Source organism: Styela clava, chromosome 4, assembly GCF_964204865.1.
Source record: "Styela clava chromosome 4, kaStyClav1.hap1.2, whole genome shotgun sequence".
Lineage (NCBI taxonomy): Eukaryota > Metazoa > Chordata > Ascidiacea > Stolidobranchia > Styelidae > Styela > Styela clava.
In genome coordinates, this window is record NC_135253.1 from 17,679,299 (window position 1) to 17,696,502 (window position 17,204).

Here is a 17,204-nt window from a genome sequence, read left to right on the forward strand (position 1 = left end):
GCCAGTAACGCGCAGATCCGAACTAATCTTAGGCATGAGTGCCCAAAAATTAAACTGATTAGGTTATGAAGATTCCATCGATTAAAATGAGTTAATATTAAAAGAACTCTAAGACAGATAACTATGCTCTTCCTGTGTTTTATAAAAGTAGCAGCATCCGAACAGAACCCGCCTATTTTAACTTAAATTGTCGGAGGCATTGTGTAGTTCCTGTGGACAGAGAAATAGTTTTCTTAGCAAAACATATTTGGTCACATTTGACAAAGAAGAAAAAAGATCGTAAAATTCAGTTTGCGTTTTGTTTTGCTAGGCGTTATGGCAAGAGACGAAGCAGAGCATCGACTCCGCGGACTAATGTAAACTCAATAATTAATTGTCATCTTTCAAGGCTTTTAAATTGTTAAATCGTTCGCGATTATTTGGTCTTGAAATGCAGTGGTATAACTCTTTTTTGTTTTGTTTTATAGCAGTAAATACAAAAAAATAAGTAAAACAGCATGGCAATGGCAAAATTTCTTAACAAACTTATTCGTAAGAAACCTTATAGAGAAGCAGCAGAGTCCGATACCTCTCATGGAACTACGCTAAAGAGATGCCTCACGACCATTGACTTAATTGCGCTGGGGGTCGGGAGTACACTAGGTATGTATTTTACTTCGTTGTGATGATCGATCATACCTTAAAATTGTTCACAAATGTAACTTTGGAAACTTTCAAATTTCAGGGGCTGGAGTCTACGTTTTAACTGGATCTGTCGCGAGAGATAAAACTGGACCTGCGGTAGTTGTATCATTTTTCGTTGCAGCTGTAGCAAGTGTTATGGCAGGTAAGCGGGACTATTATAACTAGGACTAATGAACGGAAGAATAAATATATCTCAACAAAAGAAAATTTATCGAAATTTTTCGCTTACCCAGTTAGTATCTTGAGTTGTTTATGATTTCGTTGTCATAACATGCCAAGTTCAAAGATCAAAAGTAGTAAAACAACAAAAATTTGCTTGTTTCGTCAGAGCTAGATTTGCTGCTCGAGAATATTTGACGAATCAATATGCTATTATGTATAATTATCCAGGTTTATGTTACGCTGAATTTGGAGCCCGCGTACCTAAAGCCGGCTCAGCATACGTGTACAGTTATGTCACAGTTGGAGAGTTCTGGGCATTTATCATCGGTTGGAATCTTATTCTGGAGTATGTAATTGGTAGGTTTAACACTTTTTGATACCTACATTAAGCCTCGTTTAAAACGATATATTTAATTTAAAACAATAATGTCATTTTGATCATATATTTTATAAATCATTAAATCTTTATATCCATAGGGGCATGGTGAAAAGGTTTTGTACAACCGAACACATACGAAGAAGTGTGGCGGTCTATCAAGATATATTCTTGTTTATTCCTATAGTATATATCTTCGTCCAAGTCCAAATCTGAAATCCTGAATTATTCAATATGCTAGTATTTGTGGTCTATTTTCATTTAAAAATTTAAACGTAACTGGTATTTATGCCTATCAGAGGCGGTAATTAAATAAACTTTCGCAGTGTGTGAGGTGTTTTTTTTGGTAATTTTTACATAAGCCAGGTTTTCAAACTAACAATAGAGCCTTAAATGTATTTCGGAGCCAATAGTATACTATACTATTGAAACGGGGAAATTTTGGATATAGCTTCGTTGAAGAAATTCATTTAATTATACTTATTTAATTTTGTGTAACAGGTACTTCGAGTGTCGCCCGGGCCTGGAGTGAGAATTTTGACGCTTTAATCGGAGGAAGATTTGAGCAGTTCAGTATGACTTATCTGAGGATTGATATACCTGGCGTAGCAAAGTATCCAGATTTTTTTGCTTTTGTCGTCATCATAATACTAACTGGTAAGCGTATATGGGTTTTAATTCAGGACTAATATACCCGCCCATGTTGTATTTTTGCCATGTATATAGGCGACACGGTCGGTTACATTCTTAAATACTTTAATCTCGTTTCAGTGATCCTCTGTTGTGGAGTAAAAGAATCTGCAACATTCAGTAAAATATTCACCGGTGTCAATATAGTGGTAATTCTGTTTGTTATTGTAGCTGGTGGAATTAAATCTAATATCAACTACTGGTATTTGACGGAAGACAATATCACCGACTAGTAAGTTCATTTTTTCTAAGATGAGATTGTTAGATTAAGGTTGTTTCACGACTCGCACTCTGAACAAGGCCTAATACAAGTATCCAAATACTTACTATATTTTGAAAAGATCGGAACCTTTTGTTGTTGTTGTTATATGTTTCATGGCGCTTATAACTTCAGGGGTCTTTTGTGCCATTGATCAATTCAAAAAAAAAAATCCTTTACATATTATACAATATTTACAAATAAATAATTATACAAATAAATCAATTTTATTGGGTAATTGTTCCTAACTATTTCTGCCCGTAGACAAATCAAATTTAATAACAATTTCAATAATGTTCATGTTACTAAGCACTTCTTCCAAAGTCATTTCCAATTTAAGTTTTCTGGCTGTGCGAATGACTGGATCGAAACCTTTTCAGTTTGACATAACTTACCCAATTTATTACACTATTGTTGAGATGGTGGATGGTAAAACGAGATTTTTAAACTGCGATAACAACTTGGTTAAGTACAACGCTTTAACAACTGGGCCATTGCACCCATTAATTTTTAAAACTGATTAGTGGTATATAATATTGCTTATATTACATACTACTTTTATAAAATGAATAAGCGGAATCCATCTCATGTTTATAGTAAACTCTTCGGAAATTCATTTAAAAGCCTTTCGAAATTCACAAACACCACATGTTTTGCTGTTTATCTGTATTTGTTTTGCTTATTTAAACTCATTACATATTTAAAAACGATTGCACGAAATTGATTTGTTTAATATATACATTCAGCAATTCAAAATTGCATTTATATTTCTTTGTCTCCATATTTCGCAATTATCGCTATTTAAAATTGATTTTCGTGGCGATAGTATTCCAATTATTTTAGGAGTGCGCTTATTTATTCTTGTTTATTTATCATTATTAACATTGGTATTTCGAATAAATGTTTATGTATCGTACTATAGTAAATGAATCTTTTACTAATTTGTTTTCAGTTTTGTGCAAGAATGTGGAACTGCGAACAATACTTCAAATAATATAAGTGTATTGCTAAACAACTCACTTGCAATCGAACCAGGCACCAATTTTGCTGTTAAAATTGAAAAGGTGGATGAAACAATAGGATCCAAGAATGGTACGATAATTCACATAGATTATATATATAGTCGACATATTTATTCAGCAGGTTATGAATAAGCTTTACAGTATTGAATTAAAAGTATGTCTGTCCAACGCTATCGGCGAAAATAATATGACATATTATAATGACATGACATTTTTATGCAATTTTTCAATGCATAATTGTTGTGGGAGCATCGAGCATAAATTATGATGGCTTTGATTTTGTAAGCTAGTGCTATTTTTTTTTAATATCTTGAGTTCCAAACTAAAGTAAAATAAAAAAAAATATGATGTAATATGGGCAGTAATATAACCTGCGAGGTATCTATATATAAATTCAAGAAAGAAACTACAGGGAAAAATTCAAAATTTTGCAACAAATGTAAATATTTTTTAGATCTAAATTGCACATTGAATGAAGAAGGAAAATACAACGTAGTTGATAGATTTGGAACAGGCGGTTATTTTCCATATGGATTCTCTGGTGTAATGTCTGGTGCTGCAACATGCTTTTTCGGATTCGTCGGATTTGACGTCATCGCCACGACAGGTGTGCTCTTTTTTTAATATATTAGAAAACTGAAAAATTAAAAATTAAAATCGTTCCAAGATGCTCCGAAGTAGGACAAAAATAGATTTGTCTGTCGCCTTTTCATCATTGAAATAATTATACACTATAGACGTCAACATTTGACATTTAGGCTATAAAAGTATTCTGTACGTTTCAGTTATGGGTAAAATATTTATTCAAATTCCAATATTTGATTTTCTTTTATTGTATTTAATATTGAACACGATGCGGATCTATAATTCGTTTCGATGAATTGGTGGTATTATTCTCGTTGTTGGGGTTTATTGTTGTTAATGGGAAAATCTCTTATCTCAACGACTAATGAACCGATCGATTTCAATACTTATATGGAAAAAGTCGCGATACAGTTATTACTTTTTTTTAATTTTTCTCCCATTTTTCTCCACAATATTTCACCAAAAATGTTGCGGATTTATTTAAATTAAAGAGGAACACGTATTCCTCATTGCTCAACCGCTTCCGTATTGCTTGTCCGCCAAACTTTTAAGCAAACTTGTGTCACATATCATAGAATCATAGCTACTAGGAAGGCCCGCGGTATCGCTCAGTTATTTGTACCTGACCCATTTGTATTAAAGGTTGAACATCCCTGTGCTATGATATATAATCCAACTAACATATATTCATTATCAGGAGAGGAAGTTCAAAATCCACAACGTGCCATTCCTATGTCTATCGTCATATCACTGTTAATTGTGTTTTTCGCCTACTTCGGTGTCTCATCCGTGTTGACATTAGTTGTGCCTTACTATATGTTGGATGTGGGAGCTCCTCTACCACAAGCTTTTGCTTATCTTGGATGGAACTGGGCCGTATACCCTCTCGCTATTGGTGCTACTTGCGCACTTTCTGCAAGGTAAAAGTAACAAATTCTACTTGAAAAACAATATTTGTAATTCTTTGTAGGGTTTGTTGTGTTTCTTAAAAATGTCGCTTTCCACTCGTCCTGACTGTATGAATCTCACTTCATATGAATACTCTTAACTTTCCAACCTTTTCCACTTTAATCATTTCCCTACAATATATATATAATTATTGAACATAAAAAATCTGCAATGAAAAAACATATATAACATGCATGTACATATATAACATAACATATACATATATAACATGCGTGGCCTGCTTGCTTTTCTACATTATTTATATTTTTTTTTACATGAAAATTTATTATTTTATGTTATTTATTTCAGTTTACTTGGTGGTTTATTCCCGTTACCTCGTGTTGTTTATGCTATGGCGCAAGATGGTTTAATTTTCAAATTTCTGGCTCGCATTAACAGAAGATTTAAAACACCTGTGATAGCTACTGCTATTTCTGGATTACTTGCAGGTACTTGGATTATACTTGCCAAGCATGGCACATTGATGACCATTCTTGGCGTTATGTGATATTTTTTATGAATTTTATTGTATGTTTGGAGTCCTGCTAGCTGTTTCTCGATCTCGATCTACCATACTATTTGTCAACATTTTCCAATTTCCAGAAATGTTCCATCTGTAACGTCATTTGCCGTACTCATATTTTCAGAGAAATATGACGCAGGATATTTGCATTTGTTTAAAAACCTAATTATTAAATATACCTTTATTATATCCTTATATTAATATTAGGTACCAATAGTTCATAGAGCTACAGTCATCTATATTTTTATATCATATCTTATTTGTTTTATAGCTATTATGGTTCTGATATTTGATTTGGAGGATTTAGTTGACATGATGTCTATTGGAACCTTACTTGCCTATACATTGGTTGCTGTTTGTGTTTTAATTTTAAGGTCAGTTTGTTTTTGTATGTACTTTATTAAAGTTTCAATGGTATTTCATCACAGGCTTCCTCAGACAGGCAGTTTACAGAAATGACGCCACTGTAGTCGACAATATATATTCTTCAACTTATAATTCATGCTCTAACATCGCTTTTATTTCAATATTTGAAGTTACAACCTTTGTAAAGCAATATTTGATAAATTAACAATAGGATAATCACACAACCGTTTTAACCTGATATATAATTTAAAAGGTTACTTACAGATTATGGAATTTAATTTCCATGATAATTACTTTCGACATTTGAGCCACTCGTAATGTAAAATGATCATGGTGGAATTTAAGTGCTTAACCTGATGTTAATCATAATTGGCCAACTATGTTTTGTGCATAATAGGAATAAGTGGTAGAAAATGATCGTTGTATTGAGATTATTGGCCCAAGCTCTAGTACACGTACTATGGCTCTTCGCTCGTCCTACCTATTAAGTTATACGAATGGTTTGATATAACTGTGCTAAGTCCACTTGACCAAAAAAAGTAAATCGAATGGGATTGGTTTGTAAATGTCATACGAACTGTAAATCTTTTCCTGCCTCGTCGTGTTTATTTCACCTAGATTATAATATAACGGGCTGTATCATTCTGAACTTATTTGGAACTTATCCCCCCAGAATAGTTTTCAGTCGCCGTACTCGCTTGGCTGTGAGCTATCACTGTCCGTATGCTCCCGATAGCGAGACAGTGCACTTTCATGCCACCCGTTTTCACACAAACTTTAGTTATATGGAATTCGCTACCTCATAACAACTTTCCTGATAATATAGACACTGTTTCAAGTGGAGGATTTTCTAGAGCGTAATTCATTACCCTAATTATATATTGTTTCGTTATCTCTTCGCAATTTAGTGGTCGTCTATAACTTTGCTCACGTGAGCCTCTGATCTTGCTATAAGCAAATTTTTTTGAAACAATAGCACCAACGCTTCATAACAATTCTACATTACTGGTCCTTTTCGATGATTGAAATTTATCGCTTTTTGTATACAATCAGGTACCAGCCATCTATGAGTGTAGAAATGGTTGAAAGACGCGAAAAAGGATTTCCAATGGCCGAGGCCAGTAATACTTCACTTCTTTCAAATATTAAGCAACCTTCAAATGAACCGACAGAAACATCAGGAAAATTGGTTTATATTGCAACCATGATCATAGGTATGAAGTATATTATGATGTAGAATTAAGAGACGTGTTACGACCTGCCTACCCTTGGTTAAACGTTTCTTGTACTGCTCCATTGTGACCTCTGACTCAAAGATAGAGTAAAGAATTTAGAGCAACAAAATGAGATGAGTGTTATTTCACACGATATGAGCTTGGTGAAACTTGTATTATGTGGAATGAGATTCTGTTTTTTTGATGAACATGCACCAAAACTTTTAAATTATATTGGAGTTGTACCTTTTAGTTGACCAAAAATTAATATGGTAAAAGTTGGTAAAATTTGCAAATTTCCATCATTTTTCAGTGAATAAATACTTCTCATTCAAATTTTTCAAACCGCATTTCAATCAACATATACTTTATCTAATTTTATTCTAGCTGATATAATTTCGTATCGCCCATATCCACGGAAATGAAAAATTCTAGTTTTTTGTTATTCCTTCCATTATCTTATTCAAATAGGCAATCTTGCTAATGTTCCATTGACTGGCATCGTGTTTGGTATAACAGTGATCTTACGAAACAAAAAATAACAAACCTATGAACAAAGCCAGTAGACAAGTAACTGTGCATGTCTTATCAAAACATATCACAGACGTATCACTCCAGTTTATGATTCATTCATCATTTGAAGAGTACTTAAAGCAAGTATGACTTGGAAGAAAACCAAAAATATCAACTTAGTTACCTATGTGATTTGTAATTGTCAAAATGAAGATAATTTGTGATTGCATCATGCAGTTTTTTGACTAGTAAACATCGATTCAATCGATAGTTCATATTAGGAAGGAGACCCATTCTGGTTGCTAGTATACTTTTAGAAATTACTGGAAAAATTACATGCATTGTTCCATAATCATAATGATCTAGTTTGTTTGAAAAATGAAGTATGGGAGGTCGCTGTGACGTACATTTTTCGTAAATCATGATTCTACTAAAGGGGATCTCAACCTTTATTCTATCGTTTACCCCTTTTTAAATTTCAGTGTATTTCAGTGTACTGTCAGTAAATAATGAAAAATGCCATATGCTAGACAGTCACTCCAAAGTGGGTGCAAGGTGGTCAGTTCTTTCCTCAAGGGATAAATTTACCCCTGTTGAACACCCTGCTCGCTACCCCTGTCTTGTGATTTGAGTCATACCGTCATATTAACTGATAAATTCACCTTAAATCACGCATTTTATCAGTAACATACTATCATTTTACAGGTTTTTTCGCATTCATTTTATGTGCTATGCTTGTGAACATCAATTCATTACCGTACCTTGCTACCGTTGTGGTCTGTCCCATACTCGGATGTTTTATTATCATATTAGTATTCATCATTCTGCGTCAGCCTCAATCTCAAGAGAAATTATCATTCACTGTAAGTACTATTTCGTCGATTTTGATTTGGTGACGATGTGTGTTGAAGTATGCATAAGAAGGAAGCAATGTTCAAATATATGGACACCAGGGTCGAATATCTACCATACCATCATTAAATTTCATCATTGAATCAGCCAAATGTTAAAAGAAATGTACCGAATGTCGTATAAAGTTTTATACCAAAAATTTGAAATCGGTTAGGGCCATTAGATGTGAAGAAAAGCGACTTTTCCAAACAACGACAACAGGAACAGCGATAATTTGGCAGAACGATCTTCCGCCCAATAAACTAGCCAAGCCATTCAAATGGTCATATTGTCCACTACGATTTTTGCGATTACAAAACTTTTCTGGAAATGTTGCCAATTTGTGTATTATTTCATTTTACAATTTTGGTCAGTTTGTATAAATTATTATACGTTCATTGAAGGTGCCATTTGTTCCACTGTTGCCAGTTTTATCATCGATTTGCAACATTTATCTTATGTGTGAGTTGAGCGTTGAGACGTGGATTCGATTTGCAGTTTGGATGGCTATCGGTAAGTTGTTCGCTGTGTTATTAAGATTGTGGCAACGCTGTGTTATCACCCTAACAACCAATAAATATACAATAACCGTCTGATTGCCTGTTGCATCATTATTCGTAGTAACGTACCTCAATGAAGTATTGCCGTTTGCTACATGTTTATTTCTTTTAACACTATTGTAATCAAGATTTTTATATCTAATAGCACATTTATCATTTAGTTTAATATATAGAATAGCATTATTGAAAAAGTCTAACATAAAACACTGCGTTTGACTGGCCGTAAATATCTTAAGTAGGCTAGCTTCCCAAAATATCAAACTTGCTGTCTAGATGGGATTGGTTCTATAGCAGGTCTGTGGATTCGGGGAAAATTTCTATCGACTCCAACATCGCGTTTAAAAAATTTTGCCTCTGATTCCCGGCTCCAAGTTAGAAAAAAATTCGAGTCCTACTTCAGCTCCAAACTCGGAGAAATCAAAATTTAGTAGCATGAACTTTGGCGTATGTAAGCCTTATTTAATAGTGTGTTGGAAACGCCCAGTATAATGCATTTTGAATTTCTGTAAAATAGTTTGACGTCCTTCCTCGCCGTTAAAAGTTTACCATTCTGACTATGACGAAATGTGAACTTCAACTCCGGCGAGTTTGTTAACACGACACCGACTCGGTGAAATGAAAACAATTCAATCTTCGAATCCACAGCACTGTCCACTGTTCAGTTATATTCTGCTACCGTCATAAACTAACTTATTTATTTTCTTTCATTATCATCTTCGTGTTGCCGATTCATCCTCTATGCATGTCATCTTCACTCACGTTAATGGAATTCTTGGATCACATTTGCATCAATTTTCCAATAATCTCACTTGCATGGCTGTATTACTGATGATCTTTTTTATGCTGCACTTTTTCTGTGATGTTAATCGTACAATTTCTATATCGATTTGTTGTGAATACAAAGGTTTTGCGATCTATTTCGGATACGGAATTCGTAAAAGTTCACAGAGAATAAGAAGGGAATCGTACGCTGTTGGAACTAACGAGAAAAACGTTATGTTACAATAATCCCCAACATTAGCATTTAAATCACTTAAATTCAACTTATTTAAAAATTTATTTTAAAATTTTGTCTGTTTTGCACAGAAATTTATCATCGAATTACAAGTTTTGGGCAAATGGAACATCTAGTCCTCAAAATAAATAGTTTTTTTGTAAACTTAGTAATCGATGATGAATTTCTGGCGTTGTACATATTATGGTATAAGTTATGCTTATTCGGAAAATTATTAAACGCTTCGCAGTCATAGCTATTGCATTCCCGTTTATATTATTCTGACGCAAGAAAATAATTTTCCGAATAAGCTGTGGTGATTTCTTTACTTTTTGCGGGTGAATTGCGTTGTATAGGTGTTTCACTAAGGTGTGTGTTCTAAATTGTATTTGAACCCAGCCGAACTTGGACTGTGTATATTTCTGTTCCGTATCGCTGTACCAACTAACACAAACTGCCAAATCTGTAGTTACTATTTTGCAATTGAATATATTAACTTGATTAGTCGCTAATTAATTATCATTCTGTACAACACATGTTGTTTTGTGATTGTAATTAATCTGCACCATCTACTTGCTAACAATCATTTGTTCGTATTGTCAATATTTGCATGTCCGTTCTTTCGTTTAATTTGCTGTTACTGCCTGCCTATGCATGTGAAAATAAACTAATTCCACTCGCTTCTGCTATTTCTGACAAGTTCTCCATTTCACTAAAAATAGGCAAGATTTAACTTATAACACCTACCTGAAAGTGACTGCTTATCTGGGTACTTATTCTGAGCAAAAATGTGAAACATGCCATAAACCAGTTGCTACAGAACGTGGAAACTTTGAAGGATATTTTTTTTTTCAATAAATTCGGCTCGTATGAAAATTTTATCTACCGTATATACATTTAATGAAACGAGTCGGGAGTTGTCAAGTAACCGTCTTGTTTGGGTATGTAGATAACCCGAAATTTCAAATACAACAATACAACAGCGGGGTTATTTATTATGTCACGATTAGAGTGGCGTAGTAAATAAGAAAAAATGATACCATTACGCATAAGCATCCATTTGACATGAAGGTATTTGTGAGCACTGTGACATTTAGTGGTAGTTTACAAGCAATCATTTTATAACGCCCGATATGAGTTTACCGGAGTCAACGACTTCACCATGGATGTAATAGACAACTTAAGACGCTGCGGAATCTGGGACGATGCCTACCACACGTGACCGTAAAACCTCTTTCATTAAATTTTCAGGTTTCTCCATTTATTTTTTCTATGGAATAAGAAAGAGCGAAGAAGAAAGAAAGTCAAGACGGGAAAGAGAACAACGCGAACAAATATTAGAAAATCTTCTGACGTAAAAGATCCTAGCACGATGGGAGAATTTCTATTTTTTATTTAACATATTTGCACAAAAAACTGTTGTCAGCGCGCATTGTGTTTTAGAACTGTCACGCATACTAGCTGTACTTTAGGTAGCCTATTGGATATCTTTGCACAGAGTAATAGACACTAGGCCTACATTATTTAAACGCTGGAGGATACCTGCCAGGAACAGGACTCCTGAAATGCAAAGATCAAAATAAATTTCCTCGATTGGAATTTGTACAAAACCTGCCTTGTTTGGCGAGATGTATCCAGTAGAAACTTAACAACAGACTTATAAGACAAAAACCCATTTCATTGGAGGAAGGTTAGCAAGAGGCAGGGCTGGCGTACTCTTCGGGATCGTCATTCGGCCGTTGTTATGCCGATGTGGGATCATACTTCTTAGGGCAGAAATACCCATTTCATTGGAGGAAGCTTAGCAAGAGGCAGGGCTGGCATAATCCGCTGATCTTCCGGATCGTCATTCGGCCGTTGTTATGCCGATGCGGGATCATACTTCTTAGGGCAGGGTGGTCCAAGGTTGTCGCTTTCCCGGGCTACAGAGTTATTTTCGTATTGTTCGCGGGCCACAATAGCGTCAGAAATATGTAAACAACAAACACTTTTATTGTGCAAACGATTGATCATTGTTTGTCATTTATCACGCTAAATCATACAAAATACGCCAGATAAATCACTGAAACATGCAAAAGTTTTGCTATATCTACATTTAATGTAAGATTTCAAACTTTTCATAACGGAGAAAGTGCTCCCGCAAATTTAAGTGCTTTCGAACATCAATGGGGTTCTCAAAGAAAAATCCCTTGAAATTTAGAATCACATGATAGCAAAATGTCATTTTAGATTATATTTGTCATAACTGCTGAATGATTATCATATTTTACCAAATGTAAGGTACAGGAAGGTAAATATTAATTTTTCTGACATAATAGAAGCATTTTGTGTAATACTGTTTAGGCTGGCTGCAAAACATCACCGGAATTACATTCTCAAGTCATAACATTAATATTCAGTTATCATATTGACGCACAGGCCTGGGTTTGGACCACCCTGTCTTAGGGTATAGTCATTAGGTATGTTGTTTGGTTCTTCAAAAAACCAACAAGATTACATATATTTACTTAGGTCACCCAAATATGTATGCAATTCTTGCATCGGCCCCCTCCTCCAGACAGTTACATAATGTTGCCATAAAAAGCTATGAACAAAACTTTTTCAGCCAAATCTTAAGTGTAGAAAATACCAACTGATCAATTTGGCTTTGTAGAAAATTCGCTAAATTTGCAAGGCTTGTTTATTTATTCAACACTTATGAAACGCTCATAACAATGTTTTCCAGATGAAACAGCAGGTAAATGATTTGAGATAATAGAAATTGCAAGTATGATATTCGCTGCTTGGCTTACGGAAGAAAACTCAGCTTTCCCGCCTTGAATCGTCATTTCTACATTATTATCAGTAGAATTATTCTGGAACAATTTCAACCACACCCTTGCGCTTGTAAAGATTTGACAGCCATAGCAAGTGCACCTTCTTTGGTTTTATTTCCGCCAATAAATCCACTTGCATGAACAAAAATACAATCTGGTATTCCACATGTTTTTGACAATTCCTCATCTCTCAATCCCTTCCACTGAGATAGTAATGACAACCTGAAAAGTAATAGTTTAGCTATATTATTAGATGTATGGTGTTTAGTCAAATGCTTGATAGACTAAATATCACGGAGGTTTTGCTAAACAAGACTGTGATATATGAACCTCTTTTTTGCCTCTAGAGGTTATGCACAATATTTGTAACTTCCCAATGGTCACAGATATGAATTTTAGGTTACACAGACACAGTCAAATTTTTCAAATGAAATGAAATATGACCAAGTAGTTGATAGTCAGAATTTTATAAAGTGAAAGTCGGCAGCTGGAGATTCATTCAGATGACATTTCATAAGGTTTGTCATAAAGAGTGACACAAATAAACCAGTATCCAAAATCTCTTTACTTTTACGATAATGAAGATAATATATTCAACACCTAACCTTGTTTGTGTATGATTGTACACAAAAATTTCTCTAATCTATGACACTTTGCACATAAGTTATGTTCTCTCTAGAATATGTTTGAAAAGACCTGGCTTCTGGTTTTTGTGACAACTTGTAAAACAGAATACATAAAACCATGAGGAAAATTTCCAAGCTGTGGGAGAAAGAATATAGTACGCACCTGTTTTCAAAAGTATTTTTGCCAGCTGGAACACACTGCACTCTGGCTTTTCCAGCAGCATCAGCATAGATGACATATTTGATAGCAGGCTCTATTGTTTGTTCTTCCTCAAGTGTGAACAGATGATCTTTCCATGGACAAAAATGTTTCAGTTCAATGATTTCTCCAGATTTATGCACCTAGCATTGAATATGATGTATGTTTAGCAGATTGCTAAATGCTAATTATTACTCCTTTGTGTATGATAAAACAAGAGATCCTGCTTAATCGAAACGAATTAAACAGATTGAAAGAGTTAGTTTGATTATCTGACAACAGATGAAAGAGAATATCGGTCAGCGACCGAAGACTTATCGATTGAAAGTTAGGAAATCCCCCAAAACAGCGCTCTTGCTCCATAGTTACACCTTGTGTCCCATCACTAATTAATTAATAACTCGCTAATTATACGGCATAATTCGCCCAAAATCAATAGGCTTCTGGTCCGAGATACGATGAATGCACATGCAAAATCTTGAGCGGATTCAATCTCGCTTTCGTGAGATATCGCGTGCATCTAACAGACAGACACAAGTACCTATCAAATATTTACCGATTGAAATCGATAAGTAATAAGGAACATATCAACAGAAAACCAACCTCAAATCTTTGTTTTATTGCATCTTCTACCAATGAACGTGCTGGCAGCCAACTGTTGATAAAACCAAGTATTCTTTGTTTAAATTCAGTTCCAACCATTTCCATTGCTTTCATAAATAGTGCCTGGGGAAATATAAGGTTGATTCATCCGATCATAATTAAAATAAAAAAGGGATGGGATCACATGTAAATATTGTTCGTGTATTAAAAACAATAACATATACAAACTTCGAAATAAGACCAAATGACAGTCATGTATCTAACACGCTGAATGAATGTTAATTTTAACAGGAACTTGTTTGTCTATCTATCAAAACCATCAAAAATTTTTGTTGAACAATTTAAAATATTACAACAGTTGGTGCATATATGATAAAATATCCTATTCATTACATTGGATATTTATTCAACAAATTGCTTTGAATTAACAAATTATTGAGTCTTCTAACATCAATCCTATACCTGCTCATCACAATTCTTTTCATTCCAACTTGGATTTGTTCTTCCAACTCTGGCTCCTATAGTTGAGGTGACTCTGTATCTTGGTTCGCCATCATATTGATCAACACCATTATCAACGGCATCTATCTCTTCAACAAAATTATCATACATCTGAAAAAAAAAACAGTTTAGCTATTTCACTATTCAGTAATTTGTGCCTTAACTAGAGGGTTATTAAAGCAATCCCACAGGTGTCTGTGCTAGAAATCAGTATTGAAGATCATGTGGCCCGCCGCTCCATTATCTGTGGTCCGCGCCGCATTCGAAGAGTAATCAAAATATGATATTTTAAATTGCTTCTTATAAAATAAATCAGAAAAATCGTTTGACATATTGTTGTTATATCACTACTGTGACTGAATTGACTAGTATGATGGCTAACTGAAGCAACTAGCGAGGTTGAAGATGTGATGGGCAGTCTAAATTGTTACCTGGATATCTATCGTTTTGATCGGGAATATATGCTAACAATATGGGCATGATAGAAAATTAAACATCGGATACGGATTCCATTAGCCTAGGTTGGCAATGCCTGATAACTATGTGTTTACACAATAGAAGTGCTTGTTTTGTATCGCACTGTTTACCTATTCTTGATACTATTGTGGCCCCCGACCATTGCCAAAATAATTTTGTGGCCCGTGGAGCCCACAACCTTTGACCACTCTGTCATAGACTATACTCAAGCAAACTTTTCTAGGAATTCTGGTCATATAAACAAACTCAGGATTCTAAGTAAAGAGATACTGTAGCTGTAGTTCAAATATAATTTTGAGGGAGTCTTTAAAATAGCAAAACAAAATTCAGCGAAATAACATTTAACACATTGATCATTGTGTTATTTCACAGTTGTTTATGAAATCCAATACGACTCTGGGGTTTACTGCTAGGGGTAAGATACATTTGTTCAAGGCTGTTTAAGTATATAAATATATACCTTATTATAAATAACATCCATGGTGTCATCATCAATAGTCTGTGGCAAAATAATATGTGATAGAACCTCTCGACCAAAATGAAAATAAACAAGACCAGCACTGCTCAGTTTGGTTGTCCATTTCATTTTGGAATTCAATGAGTTCATGGTTTCATCAAATGTCCTGTGAAATTGAAGAACAGTGAGGTAATATAGTGCCCAATATATTAGAAATGATGCAATTGCAATCATTCCAATTTCGTAATGTGTAGAATTAATATCAAAACCAGACTTAACATTGAATAAAATTTTTATCTAGGCTCCAGCTCTGAACTTTGATAAAGAAAAAAACATTGGTTTGTGTAAACATTCATTAATTCTGTAATTGTCTAATGAAAATGATTAGTCAACTAAATGCTTTTTGATATTCTTTCAGAAATTCTGACTCAAATTATAATCATTAATAGCCCAACTTATGTCTCTGAAAAAAGTTTGAATCTGGTTTTAGGAAGTTTGAAAATACAACTCATGCTTCAATATCGATGAAAACATGCCAGGAGCTCAACTCTAAAGAGCCATGTACTGACATGACGTTTATCAAACTTTCATCTTGCTACATATACAGATATAGGTGCATGAAATACCTTTGATGATGATCAAATCTATTTTTTGCTGGATCGAATATTCCACCGACATCAACAACAATATCACATTCATCCAGTACAGCAGGATCTCGTGATCGAACAATGCGAGCATTCTTAAAAGTTATTTAAAGATTAACAAATTTCTGATATCAGAATATGAGGTCTGCTAACTTGAGTACAATTCAGGCAATAATGGGGATGATTGAGGCATTGATCAGAATCAGATACGATAAATAAGATAATTTCTTTTCATCATAGTACAAGAAATGAAAACACCATCGAACAGATATTCATTGAAGTTGCAAAAACTACAAATTACGGTAGGTTTAAACATGTAAAAGTACAACATACTGACATCGACAATCTCACCTTGTGACTGGAACTATATAATGTCAGAATGTAAAAGATATAGCCTATATTCTCTGTCTTTCTAATTGAGCTTAATTGCGTGATAATACATGAATGAAAGCAAAAAACACGGAATTTTCATTTTCTAATATTGCATGTTACAATATTCCCTGGCTTAAAGCCCAAGCAGAGTGTAGTTAACGTATTTTATCAAGGAAACATTTAAAGCTACAAAAACTGATCGATAGACTGATCTATGTTAGTTTTCACATAACTCGCCCGTAAGCAGCAATCGATTTGTTGTCGCATTGCTCACCTTATATTTGGGAAGCTGTTTCAACATGAAACATGCCAAGACTTCATCACAGTGAAAGGATCCATTGTGTGTACCGATTTTAAGCTGTTGCGTTTTACCGTCCCCGTTCTCAATGTTCATCTTCTTGTTCGGTGGCTGAGATTCGTCTGAAATCGACATAGCGAACCACTTGGACCTCTTCAGAACTCTTTTCCACGACGCGGTAAACCTAACACAAAACTGATATCCACTCATATAGAGTCAAACTTTAATATCCGATCTAGCGGCCCTACAGCGTCTAAGTCAGTCAGCAAATGACACTTGGACTCGAAAATGACTTTAGTTAAGATTGTATTTTCATATTTGTCGCGGGGAGAGGAAAGCCGATAAAACGACTTAATCACATGTCGATCCACAGCCTCTTATCCGGTTACCGTCGGATAGGGACATGTTACTCAGGTACCGTATG

The 17,204-nt window shown here is 34.5% G+C and overlaps 2 protein-coding genes across 3 annotated transcripts; one reads left to right on the forward strand and one right to left on the reverse strand.

Annotated features, from left to right (window-relative positions):
- Nucleotides 1–471: 471 nt before the first annotated feature.
- LOC120326311 (high affinity cationic amino acid transporter 1-like) lies at nt 472–11,397 on the forward strand. 2 transcript variants are annotated; one of them, XM_039392571.2, is made up of 14 exons: nt 472–642; nt 725–826; nt 1,075–1,203; nt 1,724–1,879; nt 1,994–2,144; nt 3,124–3,263; nt 3,648–3,800; nt 4,476–4,698; nt 5,036–5,175; nt 5,521–5,623; nt 6,669–6,829; nt 8,048–8,205; nt 8,638–8,746; nt 11,039–11,397. In XM_039392571.2, the coding sequence occupies exons 1-14, from the start codon at nt 498–500 to the stop codon at nt 11,143–11,145; spliced, it is 1,977 nt and encodes a 658-aa protein (XP_039248505.2). In that variant the 5' UTR covers nt 472–497; the 3' UTR covers nt 11,146–11,397. The 2 variants fall into 2 exon arrangements, with proteins under 2 accessions (XP_039248505.2, XP_039248506.2); XM_039392572.2 differs by lacking the exon at nt 11,039–11,397 and adding an exon at nt 9,698–10,476.
- Nucleotides 11,398–12,449: 1,052 nt separating this feature from the next.
- Nucleotides 12,450–17,161, reverse strand: LOC120326312 (MYG1 exonuclease-like). The gene is made up of 7 exons (XM_039392573.2): nt 16,757–17,161; nt 16,093–16,205; nt 15,470–15,632; nt 14,494–14,643; nt 14,032–14,154; nt 13,393–13,571; nt 12,450–12,825 (listed from the first exon to the last, which is right to left on the reverse strand). Exons 1-7 carry the CDS (start codon nt 16,988–16,990, stop codon nt 12,654–12,656), a joined length of 1,134 nt encoding a protein of 377 aa, XP_039248507.2. The 5' UTR covers nt 16,991–17,161; the 3' UTR covers nt 12,450–12,653.
- Between the last annotated feature and the right edge of the window lie 43 nt (nt 17,162–17,204).